The sequence below is a fragment of the Cyprinus carpio genome, chromosome B1, assembly GCF_018340385.1.
Source record: "Cyprinus carpio isolate SPL01 chromosome B1, ASM1834038v1, whole genome shotgun sequence".
NCBI classification, from domain to species: Eukaryota; Metazoa; Chordata; class Actinopteri; order Cypriniformes; family Cyprinidae; genus Cyprinus; species Cyprinus carpio.
This window is the reverse complement of record NC_056597.1, coordinates 6,519,629-6,541,029: the sequence shown is the minus strand read 5'-3', so window position 1 is coordinate 6,541,029 and position 21,401 is coordinate 6,519,629. Positions and strand designations below refer to the sequence as shown.

Sequence of the window (21,401 nt, the reverse complement as noted above, 5' to 3'; positions counted from 1 at the left end):
CTTTAGGTTGTGTGTGTGTGTGATCCATGTCCGTATTTAAGTTCCTCTGGAGGTTGTCTATCCCAGAACGAATCACTTGAGCACTCTGAATGGGCAACAAAGAGAAAATCTCTCTAAAAGCCCTGCTGAGAGCAAACTGCAGAGAATACTAAACACACACTATAACTGAGGGAGAAAGAGTGGTGTGACTCATACAGACCCATACAAACAAAACAGACATGGGTGTAACAGTGATGAGCTGTATAGACCATGAGAATGTGACGACAAACCAAACAGTACACATTTTCTGCAATCTGGGTTTAATCAGAGTTCTTACCTGGTTTTTCACCTGAGGGACCAGATCTTCAGGAATGTCACCTAACGGATAGGCCCGTCCTGCCAAACAACAGCTGGCAGAGGAGAAGGAAACAGGTGTGTAATGGCACACAACTATTAGTGCAGTACTTATGCAGAAAGTCACCTCACCTGATGTACACCAGCAGTTTATTTCCCATCACAACATGCTCATCTGAGGAAGGAAACGAATGGGAAAATATGATTATGTGCATTAGCACATAATATATGTGTTTAGCAAATAGTTTAGCGTTATCTGAGCAGATTTCAGGAAAGAAAACTATTCTACTTCAGCAGTCAAAAATCTGTGGCATTTACACTGTTATTATCTGTTTATTATCTATTAATAACATTGTTACTAAGCAGATTTTGTAAATTTTGGGGGTTGGCTGGCATTTTTTGTCTTTTCATTCATTGCTGAGTATCTCTTGTGAAACATGTTAAGTCTGACAATGTGCAAAAGAAAGTTTGAGTTATTGGTTTGAGTTATTCATTTTGAGTTAAAAAAAAGTACTCATATGCATCTTTTAGGATTTGCAATGCAATAAAAACTGTTTAATTTTTTAAATCAATCTAGGCTTGTTGTGTTTGTAGGGCTTGTGATTATAAAAATAGCTATACATTTTTATTTATTTATTTAGTTTTACATTTATTTATTTATTATAAATACAAATACAAACTAGACTAAACAAGAAATATTACTAAAATTTCACCATAAAATAGCAACGCTTGAGTATTCAAGAAAAATTATAATAATTAAATTTTCATGACAACTGTAAATACTAATAATTAAAGCGGTCTAAACTTAATTTTCAAATGTTAATGGAAATCTGCAGGGAGCCCTTTAAGCTTCTCTTTTGTTGATAAACATTTTTTTTTTTTAATAAAAGTCATATCGCAATTCCTGTTTTATTTCAATTAAACATGCCGCCTTACAATTTTTAATGCACAATATAAAACAGACATTTTCTGGAATAGTTTCTGCCAGCTCCTCTAGTTTAGCTGAGTATCTTTATGTATGCTGCATGTGTTGTTTTATATTTGCTGGTTCTCTGTTCTACCTGTGAGAGGCTTTCCTTCACGGAGAGGAGGACCAATTGCCTGAAAGAGTTTCTGAAAAACCAGGAAACAGAAGGAGTTCATTTTTATTATTTGTTACAAGTTAACATGAACATAAGTAACAGAACTAATTTAAAATAATAAATAATTTTACCACTTCATCTTGGCGTCATGACTTCTTAGCTATTTTCTAACAACCAGCAAATAAATAAATGTTAGCTATTAAGGAAAGTCACTTCAGAGACAGCAAGTTATCACACTTAGAAATGTTTTTGTTATGTTTTTTTCCTCTGGAAGATTGTTCATGATACAACCAGAAAAGACAGTAAATATGCTCTCTTTTGATTTCATCTTGACTTTTAACTCTTAAGACAATCTCATTTTTATTTTCAGCAAACACACATAAATATACATCATGTTGAGAGAGTTTATCATACAGTATTGTGCTAAAGATGTACTACATCCAGCACTGTAGTCTACTCTCCCTCCAGACTTACAGCAACACCTGCAAGACATGGTCACATAACCCAGCATGTCACACAAGCAGAGTGGCTGTTGTGTTTGGTCAGTGTGTATGTGTGTGACATTTTGGCCATGAAACAAATGAATCCCTTTCTCAGTCGCCTTTCATCTGAGGTTCATAAGATTTCCCTGACAACAAGGCTTTCATCTTTTTTCTAGCTAATAGTGAGAAACACACACTAGAAAAAACTCACACTTTATGGGAGAAACACATGTGTGGATCAAAAATGTGCACACACACACACGCTTGATGTATCCCCAAAGGCTTACCAGGTTCAATTGAGTGGTTTCTGCTTTGTGTGGTAATTATACTATCAGTGCGTGAATGAAAAAATAATGAACAATTAAAAGCTGGAATGCGTGACTTTTGCCCAGCTTTCGACTAGTGTTAATTTTGTTAACAAAAACAATGACGACAAATGTTTGTTGACGAGCTTTTTTCCCCATGACTAAGTGGAGACAAAGACAAGACGACAATAAGGTCAATAAACGATAAGTATGACTATATCAACATGCAATTTCGAATATCGTTGAAGAAATAAGACAAGATTAAAATGTATTCAAAAAATTTAAAACTTTACCAAAAACCTCTTTTTATTTTCGCCAAAAAAAGGAGACAAAATGCTATTGTGGACTGCTCTACACGCCTCTACTACTCAATATTTCATGAGTGCGGTTGCCAGATATCAAAAGTTCAAATCCCCGAATCAGAACTTCGCTGTTACCAGGATCCATTTTCTGCCCGGTGTTTTTCGTATTTTAAGCAATCTGGCAACCATTTGCACATGTTCGCTCCTCATTGCAGAAGCGCTACCATTGATGATCTGAAAACAGTGACAAACAAGCTGAAGTTTAGTGATCTAAATGAAAGTGTCACCCAGCCAGTCTGTGTTCTGTCGTGAGATCTCGACTATACTGTTTGCGATTGTGGTTGCTAAATAAATGCACTTACTCAACCGCTGTTGTTTTAATAGAGAAATAGGCTACTGAAATTTGGAATTAGTAGAAATAATTGTAATTTCACTGTTATAATATTTTTTGTTTTAGTAGTTTTCATAATGTAGACAGAGAGATTCCATAAGTATTTGGTATTAATTTATATAATAAAAAGCCTATAATAAATCAGTACACTATATGAGGTAAAATACACCATTTATGAGTCCACATTCTATTGATTTGTCCTTACTGGTGAAAGTGTAATACCTGAAATGCAAAAGTAAATTTCTCAAATGACAACAATCATTACGATTATAATTTTGAGCAAAAACTATTTTGAAAAAGTGAAAAAAGTGAAAGTGACGTAAAATACTGTATAGCCAAGTATGGTGACCCATACTCTGAATTTGTGCTCTGTATTTAACCCATCCAAAGTGCATACACACAGCAGTGAACACACACACACCGTGAACACACACCCAGAGCAGTGGGCAACCATTTATGCTGTGGCGCCCGGGGAGCAGTTGTGGGTTCGCTGCCTTGCTCAAGGGCACCTCAGTCGTGGTATTGCCGGCCTGAGACTTGAACCCACAACCTTAGGGTTAGGAGTCAAACTCTCTAACCATTAGGTCACAACTTCCCAACTTTTTGATCAGTTTAACCATTATACAGCATGACAAAAATGTGACTAAGATTTGACTAAAACCCTATACAACATTAGGAAGATTAGACCCTTCCTGTCAGAGCAAGCCACCCAACTTCTTGTCCAAGCTCTTGTTCTCTCCAGACTGGACTATTGTAATGCTCTCCTAGCGGGCCTTCCTGCATGTACTATCAAGCCTCTACAACTGATCCAGAATGCAGCAGCAAGGGGTTGTCTTCAATGAGCCAAAAAAGCTCACATTACTCCTCTCCTCATCAGGTTACACTGGCTACCAGTAGCCGCTTGCATTAAATTCAAGGTACTGATGCTTGCCTACAAAACGACCACTGGCACGGCGCCAACTTACCTAAACTCACTAGTTCAAACTTATGCACCCTCCAGAAGTTTGCGTTCTGCAAGTGAACAGTGTCTTGTGGTGCCATCCCAAAGAGGTTCAAAATCACTCTCACAGACCTTTTCCTGGACTGTGGAATGACCTCCCAATCTCAATTCGAACATCCGAGTCTTTATTCATTTAAAAAAAACATCTAAAGAATCTTTTTCGCCGGCACTTGACCAACTAATACTAGCACTTACCTTTTCTTTTCTTTTCTTGTCTATCCTACTCTTGGGAAAAAAAAACAAAACAAAAAAACCTTGCTATGAGTTCTGTGCTAGACAAACTGAGACTTGTCATAGCACTTGTATACTGTTGTTGTTCTCTCATTGGTCTGATTGCTTCTATTGTTCTCATTTGTAAGTCGCTTTGGATAATTCGCTTTGGTCATTTGTAATGTGCTTGGCTCATTTTTTCCATAGACTCTATAAAAACAGTCAGACACGTAGTGTCCGTGACGTCACCCGCAGACTTCTGAAGAGCGTATTTGAAGCACAAAGTGGGTGGAACGGGCCGTCGCCATCTTGGCAGCGCGTCATCCTTCGACTCTCCCGGATAATCGAAAATGGGCAAAAAGGCGGGAGCTGGTCGCTGAAACCACGCCCACCTAGTTCGACAGCAGTGTCGGCAGCAGCAATCCACCTGTCACTCAAGTGGCCACGCCCTTAATTATACAGAACTTTAAGGCTTAATATAATTTAAATGGATGAGTTATAAAAAAATTCACCCCCCTCACAGTTGTCATGAAGGCCAAAATTAGCTATATAGACCAAAATAATTTTTTGAATCAGGCTGTAAAAAAAAATTTCTGCTGTAAAGTTGGGTATTTTTAACATGGGGAGTCTATGGGATCGACTCCCTTTTGCAGCCAGCCTCTAACGGCCAGTTGATGATTTGCAGTTTTAGTCACTTCCTTGTTGGCTTCATGAGAGAGAGCGGGAGGTTGCCGCTCATTTTTTTCTCATCATGCTTCTTCCAGCAAGTTTCTATGAGTCTGTTAAGTTCAGAATGACTGGAAATGTCTGGTATTGTGTGATCTTCAGTAGTTTAGTGTATGATGCCAAGATCATCTCTGTAAACATTCCTAAGTCGGCAAGTATATGAAGCAAGCCTAGTGTTTTAAAATCTTAACACAATTACACAAACATTGATTGAGCACACTATCATACCTCCATGGGGCTGATGTAGTCGTTCATGCCACTGTTGAAGACGTAGATCATGGCATCATACAGCTGGTTATCCCAGCACATCTGCACCACCTACAAACATCCAGTAGACATATGCTGACTTAAGCAATACAGATGATGAAGAGCTGCTGTTATGAAGCGTTGCACATACATACCTGTTGTATGTCCAGATTGGTGATGTCCATGTGGACCAGGCATCCTTCCACACTATCCATCATGCCATTCTCTTGGAAGTAGCTGAGGAGGTCTCTCATGACAGGTGCAGTCAGACATCCAATCCTCTCACTCAGAATGTAAGGCTCCAGACTCTCCAGAAACACTCCCCTGGCCACTGAGTTCTCCACCAGTCGAGGGTAGATCTGGTTAAACAGCAGATCCCTGAGCAGAAAAGAGATAGTTTTAAAAATGAGATGGGTTATCACATTTACCATAGCCCATAAAAAAAAAATTGTGGGGAAAATCCGGTCATTTTAATATGAACCAACCTGAAAAAGGAATTTTGTGTGAACAATTTTCCTATATAGATTTTGCATCGGGTTCTTTTGGATAGATTTGTTGGACTGAAATTGCATTGACAAACAAAAAGCTGCTTGGTTCCCCTCTACATGTATTTTTTTTTTTTTTTTTTTTTTTGCTTTTTGTTTCTGCCTGCAAAAAGTTTCACCAACTTGACCACACCTGTAGTGTTTCAATATATTTGTTATTTTTTATCCAAGTATTTTTTTTATTGCTCCTGTGCTCAGACATTTGTTATTGCTCCTGTGCTCAGACATTTGTGGTACTGTAGTAAAGAAAACATACTGAAAGAACTTTATAGTGAAATGATGATCTGGACATATAAATGTTTATACCCTATTACAGTAGTCCCTTTAGAGATACTGCTCTCATACAATAGCACTCTGTCATTCGTTCAGTGTAGTCTGTGAAGCTGTCAAGAAGTTGCTGCATTAAATTGCATTACTTTCTAACTTTTACAGATAAGGATATTATAACTATAAAAATGCTGGTCATGTGCTGGGGAAAATATGTCTTAAATACTTTAAAAAAACACATCTATTAAATCAGATGACAGTAACCCATACTAAACTTTATGCTTATGAGTTTGTTATAAGCTCTTAATATAAAGCATTCTCATCTTTAGGACAATTTAGGTACTTTTCCCACACTATGTGTTCTCTGCATTTTCAAGAGCTTTTTTGTCCATATGTTATTCATTGTCCAATATTTTGATTACCAATTTTTATTGATTAGTTGTTGCAGCCCTAACTTTTATTTTGTTATAAACTTCAACTATGTTAACATTTTATGAATTCATGAGAACTTTAATTTAATAATTATTAATAATTTGGAGAAGATATTTTATATTATGCCATAATTTTTTCACAGTGGGCTCATTAGTTCCTTCACATACAAAAGACTGAATTGAATAATTGTGCAGTCTTGACTTTTTTTCTCAGACTTTTAAAGATTTTTTTTTTGCTTGGAATTAAAGGTTGTAGTGCTGTGATTCATCACTGAGCTCATTAATTTGGTTCATGTCTTAAAACTCTTGAAACACCTACTGACAAAGTGAATGAGAAAATACTTCCATAACCAAGGCCAATGAGACAGTGGGTGGATATTTTTGCATTCTATGTAAAAATAATGGGTCCATCCAAATACCCACACTTGCGGTCTTGGCCACTTGAGAGCATGTGCACACAACAGGAAGTAAGTGAGCAAAAATGTCCCAGGTCTTAAAAACGCCAAAGCACAGTACCCTTAATGCATGTTCTGTAAATAAACTGTGATTGCTGAGATCTCAGTGTAAGTTATATATTTTTAATAATAAATAAAAGTAACAAAATAAAGTGTTGCACATTTTATTGGTGTAAAGAGGAGTATGTTTTGTACATGTCCAACTGCTTTTTATCACTTCATTAGAAGCACCACAAATTAAATATTATACTGAATTTTATTTTAAAATGTAAAGTATTGAAAATCAAAATAAAGCTCTGTAAATACACTTGTAAACAAGTGTGTCCCATCAGGCAATGAAAAATTCTACACACTTGTGGTCTTCATGCCCACTTGAACTCTTGGGCCAAACACAGGAAATACTTCATGTAAGCAGACAAGTGGTTAAGAGCAAAGATTGCAAGTGTGGGTATTTGGACGAGCCCATTAAGTACAAAACACAAAAAAGGCACATGACCTAAACATTTTAAATTAGGGATGCGCCGATAGGATTTTTTTGGGGTCAATTCGATACCAATTTTAACAAACACTTATTGGCCGATTCCAATACAGATACCAATATCTGTCACTTCCACTCTTATTTGTTTTTTTTTTTGCATCCAAATCAGTTGTATTTTGATCATGTTTTAAATCAGCAAAGTTCAAGAACACCTGCATTAAATTATACTAGCAGTTTTATAGCTGCATCATCAAATAATTTCCAGGGAACATGGATCGGATCCATTTAACATTCAGCAGGCTTATATAAATACAACAGAACAAACATACATATTAAATAAACAGTGCTTTTTTAGGTAGGTTTAACAGTTTTCAGGTACATAAATAACGTAAACAAATGTAAAATAACACTTCACTGTATAAATTAAATACATATTAAACCTTCTTTATTGTAACAGACTATGATTAATCTTCTAATTAGTTTTTTTATACATTTGAATATTTTTTGTAAGTTTATATATGTATGAGATCTCCTTTACTAAGGCGAGACTCTTATTGTGACGGGTTTTCTAGTCTACGGAGCTACAGGTATGTGGGTAATGAAAGCACGCAGTTCTTCGGATTTAAAGTTTGTCAGTTTATTAAGCACCCCCGAAAAGGCATGAGATCTGTATATACTTGTTTACTGTTAGTTGTAATAAGTGTTTTGTGTAATTCGCTGTATGTTAATGATAATGCAACAGAGAGAGAGAGAGTTTAATGTGTACTTCTTGTGCTGTGTTTTGTTTAGCTCTTACTGTGATTTTTTTGGAGTGAAAAAGGATGCAATAAACTTAAAAAAACATTACTAAAGTTTTAGTCACCATTCAGATGAGGTCCTCTACACTTATGAAAGTTACAAAAGTTATTTAGTCAAGAATAGTGTGCAATCTTTCATCTTTTGTTATTTGATTAGCATTAAAGTGCATCGGTTTATTATGTCAGCCTTTTTCCTTATATAGCTGATATGCTGATAGTTGTAAATTGAGGAAAAATCGGCCAATAAATATCGGCGGCCGATACATCCCTATATTAAATACAAAAGAAATGCAAAAATCATATAAGGTTTTCATCCACTTTCAGAAATCAACCACAAATTATCTGTTTATATAGATCATTTTAAAGTCAAGTGTTATGCATAAAGCACATGGGCAGCTATAGTCTCTCTAGTGCAGAGGTCTGTCACATGCTATTGGCGAGCTCCCTGATCAAAGTACAATAACGGAACAAAGCAGTCTTAAAATGCACATACAAACTATACACATCCTTCATTATAATGCATTAGTGACAGATTTGAAAACTGACATATAAAATCTCATAGTATTCTCCATCTGTATATCACTGAATTATGAAATTTAACAAATAATATCGGATTCAAAAACAGCAAATATCACACAATACTAAAATTCAAAGTCTGTATAAACAGCATTATTTTAAAAGCTGCAAGCAAATGCTAAACACATAAAAACATCACTGCTGATTAACTGGATGTGCATTTAAAAACAAACCTTCTGTGATAAGAGCTTATCGGTTACTGATGCGACAGTGTCACAAGCACCTGAAGTGTGAGAGAGGAACAGAACTCTACCAGAAAGCAGGAAGTGATGACAGGGATTAAAGTCTCTTTGGATACAGCATGATAGAAGCTCTAGACAGTGGAACTGTAAAGCTTGAGTACAAAGGCCGTGAATATATATGAATGTAAAATTTTGTAATATTTTTACTATTTAAACAACTGTTTTCTATTTGAATATATATTATAATGTACTTTAATGCTGTAATTTTTAGCATCATTACCTCCAGTCTTCAGTGTCACATGATCCTTCAGAAATCATTCTAATACACTGATATGCTGTTCAAGAAGCATCTATTATTATTAATATCTATATCTAAAGTGCCCCTATTACGGACTGAATGAAAATACAAATTCATTCTTTGCCACTAGGTGCCTCTTTTGGAGTGGTAAAATATAGGTTTCCCTAGTAATGCTGTACACAAAACAGCACTGCACTCACAAATGCTGCTTTATCAGGCATTATAGGCATGATGAAATGGAAACGAGACCAACTGGACCAATCACCGCAGATTATCATCATGTAAAGGAGGGGTTTGGAAAAATTAATCTTTGAGCGAAACATTTGGGAGTCGTTGAGCAAATAAGGTAAAGGACCTTGCATCCATGTCAACCTGTTGTTGTGACTCCCAAAACCAAAATATGAACCTTTATAACTCATAATAGGGGCACTTTCAAAAATCTTTTTGCAACAATCTTGATAACACCATATTGAGCAATTATAGACAAATATCAAATCTTCCTTTTATAGGCAAGATTATTGAAATGGTAGTTTTTAATCAACTGAACAAATACTTAAACTCAAATGGATACCTGGAAAATTTTCAATCTGGTTACTGATCGCATCACAGCACAGAGACAGCACTCATTAAGATAATAAACGATATTCACATAAATTCTGATTCTGGCAAAATAACAGTGCTGGTACAACTGGATCTCAGTTCTGCGTTTGACACTGTCGATCACAACATACTTCTAGAGAGACTGGAAAACTGTGGAAAAAGTGGATGTCCATGACATATGGAGTCCCACAAGGCTTAATTCTTGCACCGCTCTTATTTAGCCTGTATATGCTCCCATTAAGTCAAATAATGAGAAAGCACTAAGTTGCCTATCACAGCTATTCTGATGATACCCAGATTTATCTACCCTTATCGCCAAATGACTACAGCCCCATTGACTGTCTTCAGTTAAACAAGGAGAAAACTGAAGTCATTGCATTTGCAAACAAAGATGAAGTTCTCAAGGTGAATGCATACCTTGACTCTATTGGTCAAACAACTAAAAATCAAGTCAAGAAACTTGGTGTGATTCTGGAGACCTTAGTTTCAGAAGTCATGTCAAAACAGTAACTAAATCAGCATACTATCATCTCAAAAACATTGCAAGAATTAGATGTTTTGTTTCCAGTCAAGACTTGGAGAAACTTGTTCATGCCTTTATCACAAGCAGGGTGAACTATTGTAATGGTCTCCGCACCGGCCTTCCCAAGAAGACTATTAGACAGCTGCAGCTCATCCAGAACACTGCTGCCAGGATTCTGACTAGAACCAGAAAATCTGAGCACATCACACCAGTGCTCAGGTCCTTACACTGGCTTCCAGTTATATATATGATTTATTTTAAAGTACAGTACTTTTACTCATTTATAAATCACTAAATGGCCTAGGACCTAAATACATTGCAGATACAGATACTGTATGCTCACTGAATATAAACCTAACACACACACACACACGCACGTTCAAAAGTTGAGGATCAGGAAGATCTTTTATGCTCATCAAGGCTGAATTTATTTGATCAAAAATACAAAAAAAACTGTGATATTGTGAAACATTATTGCAGTTTCAAATAATGGTTTTCTATTTTAATGTACATTGAAATATAATTTATTTCTGTGGTGGCTATATATTTAAAAGCCATTATTTTGAACATTAGGCCTAAATTACAAATGATAAGACTTCCGATTTTGTTCAACATTTATTAATAAAAATTATCGAGTATGATCAATCAAACAATTAATAAATTAAACATATAACAATTGTCACAAATCTATTATTGAAAAATAAATAAATAGAAATAACATTTAGCTTTGGCTTAAAGGGTTAGTTCACCCAAAAATGAAAATTAGCCCATAAATGACTCACCCTCAAGTCATCCTAGGTGTATATGACATTCAGATGAATCCAGTCTGAGTTATATAAAAAATTGTTTTTGATCTTTCAAGCTGTTTAATGCCACTCAGCGGCGCCAATCCATAAAAAAAGTGTCTCACATGGCTCTAGGGGGTGAGCAAAGGCCTCCTAATTTTCATTTTTGGGTGAACTAACCCTTTAATTTTATCACTACATAACTTTCAGAACTCAAATATTTGTCCCTAGCACATATAGACTTACAATGTTTTCTGAGAGACTAGATGGCATAAAAGTAAAACAATAGCTTTTTGACATATTTTTAGATGTCAAAATAGGAAACACGTCAATTACAGATTGTGAAGCCATGCTCAATCAATTTTTTTGACCAGTGCTCTGACAGCTTCTTGAACTCTAGCTATGGTAACGTAGACACTAGATGTTGCTCTTCACATGCACAGAACTTTTGTTCAGAACTAGTGTTGCCATTTTCAATGAGGTAAAATAAGGCATATAATTCCCACTTCCCCAACACTTTCCATTCTGAGCCAAATGCTCCATCATTAGAAAAAAAAAAAAACATTCAACACAGGAGAGATTGTTCTGTTTTGAATTAAAACAACATCATTTATCTTTAAATATGGACTGATCCCATCTTTTACAGGATAGCTACATGTGATGCACATGTAAACAAACAATTCTGTGTTCTGAAACATGGTTACTGATGCATACAGAGTGGACAGACACTTGGCCCATCCAGTTACACTGAAGTAATAAAGAGAAAACAGGCCAAATGCTATTATTCCTAATCACCACATAAACTACCTATAATATTAAAATTACAGAAAATGGCTTTTTACATTACACTTAACCCTGGGTTTGTCTCTTTTTTGGGTGTTTTCTGATGGTTCATGAAAAACAGGGTGGTTTTAATATAGCACTGTGGACATCAAAGCCATTCAGCATTATTATTAATCTCATTCTGTTCTTCTCCCAATTTCTTTCACAGAGAAAAAAAAGAAAGAGCCCAAAAGAGAGAATGTCAAATAATGTGCATTAAATAAAAAACAAGAGAGAGAATAGAGAACTAAAGAGAGGGAGAGGACGAGAGAATCCGTATGTTAACCCTCTGGAGTCGACCAACGCAAATACGCTTTTTGTGGCATCTTCTCCTGATAACCCACGAAAAGAACTTAAATTACACTTTCAGTTTTGATTGTACAGATAAGAGCAATACATCAATCAAATCTGTAAAGGGTCTACTTTTATTTGTATATACACATAATAACAACAAAACTTTGTGCATTTATAAAATAAACAAAAAAAGGGGGTGATGTCTGCCACCCTGGTTCTGCGTGATCTTCATTTTGAAACGCTTCATTAAAATGAACTGTAACTCAGCAAATACTCAGCACAGAGACATGAGAGAGATATCTATAGAAAGCTTGAATGTCTACTTTCAAACTAAGCAAGTCTTATTGAAAACAAATATTCTGTGATAAAGTAGTCCATATGAAAACAATGCAATGTCCAGTCTTTCACGTCTCCCTTCATTATATCTAATGTGATATAATACACCGAGCGCGCTATTGATATTATAATAGAAAACATGAAGCTCACAGTATGTAAAAGCCCCCATAACAGCAAACAAAGCAGCAAGACTGTTCTTCAGGTTTTTTATTTTACTGTTCGCTTTGCTCTAAGAGGAATAATACCGGTATATAATTCACCCCAAGAAGACGTGCTGAGAGGAATAAGAACTGGATTACCTCAGAAAAAAGAAGGGGCTTGATCATAAACATGAGTAAGTATTTATTATTATTATTATTATTAATCTACTTGTATTAGTTTTCACTTAACTTGTACACATTTTACTAGTTAGACTTTTTCCAAACTAGAACTCCTGACTAAATGTATAATCAAGTGAAACTTGAAAACAAGTTTCATTCACATCATCTAAATGTTTCACTATGCCAGGAGTCTTTTTTCTTTAATGTTCTATAACACACTCCCATGAGTGTCTTAAATATGTATATGTCCTTCAGAGCACATAAACAATATACACTTTGGAAATGCTAGGTATGTGATGTTCATTTATATATTTCAACATGACACAATACCAATTAAAAGCTTTTGAACAGTAAGATTTTTCATGTTTTTTTAAAGAATTTAACTTTAGCTCACCAAGCCTGCATTTATTTGATCCAAAATACATAGTTGCATTTGCTAAAGCAGTAATATTGTGAAATATTTTTACTATTTAAAATAACTGCTTTCTATTTGAATATATTTTAAAATTTTATTTATTCCTGTGATCAAAGCTAAATTTTCAGCATCATTACTCCAGTCTTACTCCAAGTGTAACAATATACACTATAACATTCAAAAGCTTGGAGTCAGTATATATAGAAATTAAAACTTTTATTCAGCACACACGTGATGATAAATACAATAATCATGTTACAAACGATGCTGTTCTTTCAATTCATCAAAAAAAACTGAATAAATTATTCTTAGCTCTTTTAAACATTAATAATAATAATAATAACAACGTTTTTTTGAGTAGCAAATCAGAATATTAGAATGATTTCTGAAGGATCATGTGACTGGAGTAATGATGCTAAAAATTCAGCTTTGAAAGTCAGCTTTGATTGTTCCTAATAAACTGTTTAACTGCACTCGCAAGTGAATCTCGTGTTATTTTGTGGGATAATTAAATATATTCTAAATAAACTATAAACATAAAAATATATGTTTTATTTATTTAATATACAATTATTTTGTCCTCACATTCTTTCTTGTAACTCTTCCCTCTCAGTCACACACCTGACTGAAAGGCTCATTATGCAGCTCATTATGTGGGCCTTTGTCTTCTCAGGTGTGAATCACACTAATATTCATGGTCAATCACGCCTACTCGCTTATGCCCTTTCGAAACAAAAAGTGTCTAAAGAAATCAATCTATTGTTTTCTGTGAGTGAGTAAACAAGATGATTTTCACATCATTTTGAAGCAAAAATTCTAGACTGCTAGATCCAGGTTTGACAGTCTTGAGAACAAATGTTCTGACTTTTCCTCCCCGGTGCATCTACCAAACAAGGAAATGTGAAATACAGTAGGTTAACCCAGTAACTTTGTTTTGGTAAGCCATTTTCTGCAAGTGTCTGAGAAAACGAGCACCTCTGATTTTGCTCCCTTGGTGACGTGGTAAAGGGATCTCATTATAATATTATCACCCCTTAATCTGAAAGTTTCCACTCACTGTGCCGTCATTTTGATTTTGCAAGCGACAACGGTGAACCAGCTCTAATGCAATGGTAAAAGTTTGAGCAGAACATGCTAACTGTTCTGTCTTTGGATGCACAGATGATCACAGAACACTATTTAGAGTCCTGGACTCAGAGGAGACAACAGAGCAGTGGAATTATTGATTTATTTACTGTATATTGCTGCTGCCACACAGATCTAAAACCTAGCCTTTTCAAGTAAATCCTACTTCAAATTAATTAATTATAAATTGATCAATCTAAAAATAGTAATTATTTATTTATTACTATTATTTTCAGTTCTGCTGAAACTTGCAATGCACTTAAAATATATACATATTTTTAATTTAACAGAAATTGTCATGACTTGTAAATATTTAATTATTTTTTAATTCATAAAATCTAATTAATTAATATAATTATTAATGTTTATTTAATTATAGTCATTCAAAATCACAGTTTTTTTTTAAACTAAATTTTTTTTGGTTTGTTTTTTATGTGGGTGGGTTGTTTTTAATTAATTTAGATCCGCCCAGAGAGATGGTGTTTTGCTCAAGAGGATCACAGTTTGTCCCAGTATGACAGAACACATTTCCCTGAGGGCCATGGGTGTTTGAGAGCCCCAAAATACATACACACATCAATGTCAACACACACAGACACACATTCACAGAATTATGAGAGACTCTGGCATTCTGTGAACAGCAGGGTTTTTTAAACACTACAACATCAGTGAATACACCTACTCACTGTAACCACTGACACAAAGTGTCACAGCTGAAAGTACATCTCACATCTAGAGACACAGCACCATTAATCTCATCTCCAGCTCAAACATGAGTCAACGGTGTACATGAGGACAAAGGCAGAAACCATCCAACATGCACATAAACGAGATTTCCTCGCATAACCTTTCCCTTAGTGTGTGTGCGTCAATGACAATTATGATGTCAAAAAACAGTAAAAATGAGAAATCATTAGAAAAATTTAGTTTAAAAACATGTACCAACTCAGAAATATAGGGCCAGATTAACTAAACAGGGAAAATTAGCGTTAGAGCGCAATTCCATAAAAGTGCAGATGGGAGGAAATTCTGCGGGTGATTTACTAACAATGCGCACATTAAAGAACACAGATGCAACATCTCATTTGCATTTTGACCAGCATAATCTACCAAGAGCAGCACAAATTATCGCCTGTTTTAAGACATGCTTTTTTTGTCGTTTAGTTTTAATACATGCTTTTTTGGGCGTTAAATAACAAATCATTCCTGACTTCCTACACTGTAAAAAAATCAAAAGTTGAGAAAAATTTAAAGTTTAAGGTAACCAGCTTCAGGAGATTTTTGAGTTTTCTTAACTTGTTGTTTTCAGCTTATACAACAAAAAGTTGAGAAAACACAAAGATCTCCTGAAGCTGTTTGCCTTGAACTTTTAAGGCTCCTCAACTTTTCAATTTTTTACAGGATAGTTTCTTAACGCCAAATGAGGGTTTGCACTGGCACAAATTGATAGTAAATCTGGCCCATAATATTTGTATTCAGTTTGTATTTGTACATTTTTAGGAATAATAAAAAAAAAATTTTTTTTTTTAAATTTTTATAACCATCAAGTATTATGCATATTATTTTAATTTATATTGTTTTGTTTAATTTAGGTTAGGTTATTTTTTTTTTATTTTTTTTAACCATCAAGTATTATGCATATATATATATATATATATATATATATATATACCTTAGGTTCATTTTTTTTTATTTTTTTTTATTTAAATTCAGATTGTAGTTTATCTGGTATGAATTAATTTGTATTCGATTAAATTTTATTTCTAAAGCATGTTTAAATTCAACCTCTGTGGGCCAAAGTGCTGTACAAAGTAAAAAATAAAATACAATGGGGTAGAAGCAAGTAAAAAATATCACATTATGGAGAATTAAAAGCACAAGAAAAAAGATGCGTTTTTAACCTGGATTTTAATTCGGCTAACGTGGAGGCAGTTCTGACAAGTAGTGGCAGGCTATTCCATAGCTTAGGACCAGCTACTGCGAAGGCTCTGTCTCCATTGCGTTGCAGGCAAGAGACCATGGTATTCGCAGAAGATGGCCATCTTGGGATCTGAGTGACCTAGCCGGATTGTAAATGGTGAGTAAATCGGAGTGATAATTAGGGGCTAAGTTGTTAAGAGCTTTGTAGACAAATAGCAATATTATAAAATCAATTCGATACCAGACTGGTAGCCAGTGCAATGTACATAAAATTGGTGTGATATGGTCTCGTTTGTGATTTGCCGTGAGTAGGCGGGCAGCAGCATTTTGGACCATTTGAAGACGAGAGATGGAAGAAGGAGGTAAACCAACATACAAAGAGTTACAATAGTCAAGTCGTGTAGAAATAAAAGCGTGAATAGCGGTTTCAAAACCTTTCCTGGTTAGGAGAGGTTTGACTTTGGCTAACCGACGAAGATGATAAAAACTGGTACTAACTATTGTATTAATTTGTTTGTCTAATATGAGGCTATTATCAAGGTGGAAACCAAGATCCTTGACATCTGAAGTAAGTGCACCGAGGTCAAAGGAGTTTCCACCTGAATGTTCTATTGGCCCAAACTGAATGATTAACGTTGTTAAGTAACATAAAATTATTAGTGAGCCGCACTGTGATTTCTTGCAAACAGGCTTCCAGTCTTTTGAGTGCTGAGTTATCATTACGTTTTATGGGTATGTAAAGTTGGGTATCATCTGCATAGCAGTGGTATGATACCCCAAATTTACTAATAATAGATCCCAAAGGTAGCATATACAGCAAAAATAGTAATGGTGCTTAAAATTTATCCCTGGGGTACACCACAAGTAAGTTGAGCCATCAAGAATGGAATGGAAAATTGGGTTTGGGTAAAACTTCTGTTTGACAGGAAGGACTGAAACCATTTCAAAACTGTGCCAGAAATGCCAATTGAACATTCAAGTCAGGATAAAAGAATCCTGTGGTCCACAAAGTCAAAGGCTGAACTCAAGTCTTACAACACTAAAGCCATTGTATCGCCAGTGTCCATGGTCAATGCAACATCATTAAAAATTTTCAAGAGCGCAGACTCGGTGATGTGCAGTGTTTTAAAACCAGATTGAAAAAATGTCAGAGATGGAGTTGCTTTGCAAATAATTTTGCAACTGAATGAAAACAGCTTTTTCAAGAATTTTGGATAGGAACAGCAAATTAGAGATGGGTCTATAGTTTGCATAGTTAGCTGCGTCAAGTGAGTTTTTTTTTTTTTTTTGAGAATTGGGGTCACAGTGACGAGTTTAAAACAGGCTAGGACTGTCCCTGTCAACAGACGATTATTAATAATACATAGAGTTTAAAACAGGCTAGTATTGAAGATCTGTTTAAAAAAAAATCTGTTTTTTTTTTTTTTTTCACGATTTCTTTACATGTCTGAAGATGGGGAGAAAAAGTGGGTTTCAATTTTAACAAGGAAACAGAGAGATCGGATACAGGTTGTATCGAGGTAAACATTTGAGCTCGAGTAGTATTGATTTTGCTGGAGAAGAAATTGAGAAATTTTTCACACTCAAAAGAAGAGCAAGCAGAAGAAGGCTTAACAGAGGGATTAAGAACAGAGTCGATGTTTGAGAATAGCATTCTAGAAAAGAAGGCTTTACAGAATTGTGATATCAGATAAGAATTTATGCTTATCAGTCCTGACAGGAACAAGGAATAGGAAGGGGGTAACAAGTCTAAAAATTCTTTAAGTTAAGCTAATCCAAAATCTTCAGAAAAGATGCACAACATTAAACTGACATCATATGTTAAGTCTATTTAAATAATAATAATCAATATTACTCAAGGTAAGATTTAAGAGTATATTATTAAATTGTAAAGTCCATTTCATTTACTTCTATACAGTAGTTTCCTACACCTGATGGATAACACCAACATGTAGCTTACAGCTATATTTGCTTAAATGTTTTCAGATGGATTATCATGGAGTGTCTAGTCATGTACAACATAATAACAAGAAATTACAGGAGTGTATGGTGATAACAAGAGAGGAGAGGCAGAGAAGAGTGAAGGTTGAAAGTGTGAGGCAGGTCTGATAAAGGTAGCTGCTGACCTTTACTGGCACTGATAATACAACAAAAAAACTAAATTTCACAGGCAGGAAATTGGCTTGTCACAAGGATAGAAAATAATTCTCCCAGAATATGAGGAGAAAGATGAGGGGCATTTAGTTTTGTGGTATTCTTGATTTTATGTTCGTGTTTGTTATAAATGTTTTTGTATAAAATATTTTTTTTTAAAATATATATTTTTTAAATATAAAAAGCTTAATAAAATATAATCCTGAATAAAATAAAAAGCAGTTAAACTATTTTTACACAAACTTATTAAGAATGTGTGTATTTATGTTTATGTCATTTGCAGATCTCTGAATTACTTGCATAATTGGGAATAAGCACAGGACAGATGTTTTGCAAGGTCTGATGTACTGCTTTTTGAAGCGGCACATGTCTTTATTGCAGATTTCTGGTGCTCGGTCTGCAGGTTAACCCGTTTTCATTTTGGTTGTGTATGTTTTGCTTCTACATCACTGCTTTTCTCACTGAGTTAAGAGGAGCAAGCAAAATTTTTCACATTATCCACCACAGTCATCACTTATCTGCCTCACTGCACACTTCACATTTAAATTTACCCTTATGCATTTGGCACACACTCACTTTTATTAAAAGCAACCTGCACTGCATTTCAAGATGTCCCTTTCTTTAATGAGTTTATGCGTTCCCGGGAGTTACATAAAACATCAAACTGGCTACAAATATCAAAAGTAATGAAATAAAGCAATGCTGATGGTGATGTTGCACTATTTTTGGTACCATATTATTTTTCAGCACCAGTATACAAATGCAGGAGTTTAAATGTCATGAAACCCCCTATATTAGCACTATATTTTTATGGTTCTTACCACAGGTTTGAAAAATGTTGAAAGGGATGGTTCACCTAAAAATGAAAATTACCCCATGATTTACTCACCCTAAAGTCACCCTAGGTGACTTTCTTCTTTCAGATGAATGCAATCAGAGTTATATAAATGTCCTGGCTCTTCCAAGCTTTAAAATGCCAGTGAATGGGTGCTGTGATTTTTGAAATCCAATAAAGTGCATCCATCCATCATAAAAAGTGCTCCACACTGCTCCGTGGGTAAATAAAGGCCTTCTGAAGTGAAGTGATATGTGTTTATTTAAGAATAATATCCATATTTAAAACTTTATAAACCGTAATCTCTAGCTTCCGCTAACCGTTGTTTTCACATTCACGAGAGAGTGGCAGATGATGTAGGACGTAGGTGTACGTAAGCTCCAGTGAAAAGTGACGAATGTGGAAGCGCAGCAGACAGAGCAAATCAAAACACAAGTCACAAATTAGTACAAAACAAGGATTTGTAAAGAAAAATGTTGATATAAGCCAAGAGGAGAATGGTTTTCCTTTGCTTGAAACAAAACTTGTTTCTCGCAAGACTAACTCTGATTGTATTCATCTGAAAGAAGAAAGTCATATACACCCTGGATAGCTTGAGTTGAGGGTGAGTAAATCATGGGGCAATTTTCATTTTTTGGGTCAACTATCCCTTTAAAAAGTGGGTTTGGTAAGCTGCAGTATCAAAGTTTCCCACAAATGTACACTGCAATTTACCACTCACACAACAAAATGAACAAATATATCATACACATTTTTTAAAGCTCTCAGTACATTACACAAATACACATATATCATGTGACAACTATAATGCACAAATACATTCACCAGCCACTTTATTAGGTGCACCTGTTCACCTGCTCGGTAACACAAATATTCATTAATCACATGCCAGTAACACAATGCATTTAGGCATGTAGACATGGTCAAGATGATCTTCTGAAGTTCAAACCAAGGATTAGAACAGATAAGAAAGGTAATTTTGAATGTGCCATGGTTGTTGGTGCCAGATGGGCTGGTCTGAGTATTTCAGAAACTGCTGATCTACTGGGATTTTCATGTATAAAAATTTCCAGGGTTTACAGAGAAGGGTCCAAAAGATATCCAGTGAGCAGCAGTTCTGTGTGTGTAAACAACTTGCTGATGCCAGAGGTCAGAGCAATATGGCTAGACTGGTTTGAGCTGATAGAAAGGCAACAGTAACTCAAATAGCCACTCGTTACAAGCGAGGTATGTAGAAGTGCTTCGAGGTTAAACACAGCATATTTAACCTTGAAGCAGTGTAATGTTTTCTACAGCAGCAGAAAACACTGGGTGCCACTTCTCTCAGCTAAGAACTGGAAACAGGCTCACCAAAATTGGACAACAGAAGACTGAAAAAAGGTTGCCTGGTCTCATGAGTCTCGATTTCTGTTGCAACATTCGGATGTTAGGGTCAGAATGTGGTGTAAACAACATTAAAGAATGGATCCATCCTGCCTTGTATCAACAGTTCAGGCAAGTGGGGATGGTATAATGGTGAGAGGAAATTTTCTTGGAACACCATGTCCTTCTCTTTATGACAAGCAGGATAAAGTTCCATGTCACAAAGCTCAAATCATCTTAAACTGGTTTCCTGAACATGACAAATGTGTTCATTATACTTAAATGTCCTCCAATGTCATCAAATCTCAGTCCAATAGAGCACCTTTCAAAAGTCAGTTTTCAGCACCTTCCTGAAAATGTTGAAATCTCAAACTGTTACCAACCTAGATATAAAGTTAGGGTTACCAATTTGACAACTTAGCCCCTAAAACCCTAAAACGATCATAAAGAATGAAAAAGACTTAAACAATAGTTTAAGCAGTAAAGTTTATACAGACAAATCAGTTTAAGTGCCTTTATAAAATAAAAAACTACACCTTTGATTTGAAATCCTCCAAAAAGTGGCCACATTTACTTTGTACTATGCTTCTCCACAATGGTAATCTTTGCAAACATTTACATTTAGGGATGTTACATAGTCAACGCGAGCAAGCAACACGAGCGACGTGCTCCCTTTCATAGTCTAAACAGCAGACGCAAGCGTCACGGGCGATGCGTGTATGCAATAGGGGGTAGTAGAGTCGGGTGATAATAGTAGAGTCGGGTCACGTGATATTCAGATCAAAATGTCAACTGAAGAGGAGT

General features: G+C 35.3%; 1 protein-coding gene across 1 annotated transcript in view; it reads right to left on the bottom strand.

Moving 5' to 3' along the window:
* Positions 1 to 21,401, bottom strand: part of vps8 (VPS8 subunit of CORVET complex) — a 134,863-nt gene that overhangs the window by 84,051 nt on the left and 29,411 nt on the right. The window contains 5 exon segments of the mRNA XM_042716369.1: positions 317 to 389; positions 466 to 508; positions 1,395 to 1,446; positions 5,060 to 5,149; positions 5,233 to 5,455. Of these exon segments, the coding sequence (XP_042572303.1) occupies positions 317 to 389; positions 466 to 508; positions 1,395 to 1,446; positions 5,060 to 5,149; positions 5,233 to 5,455 (481 nt within the window).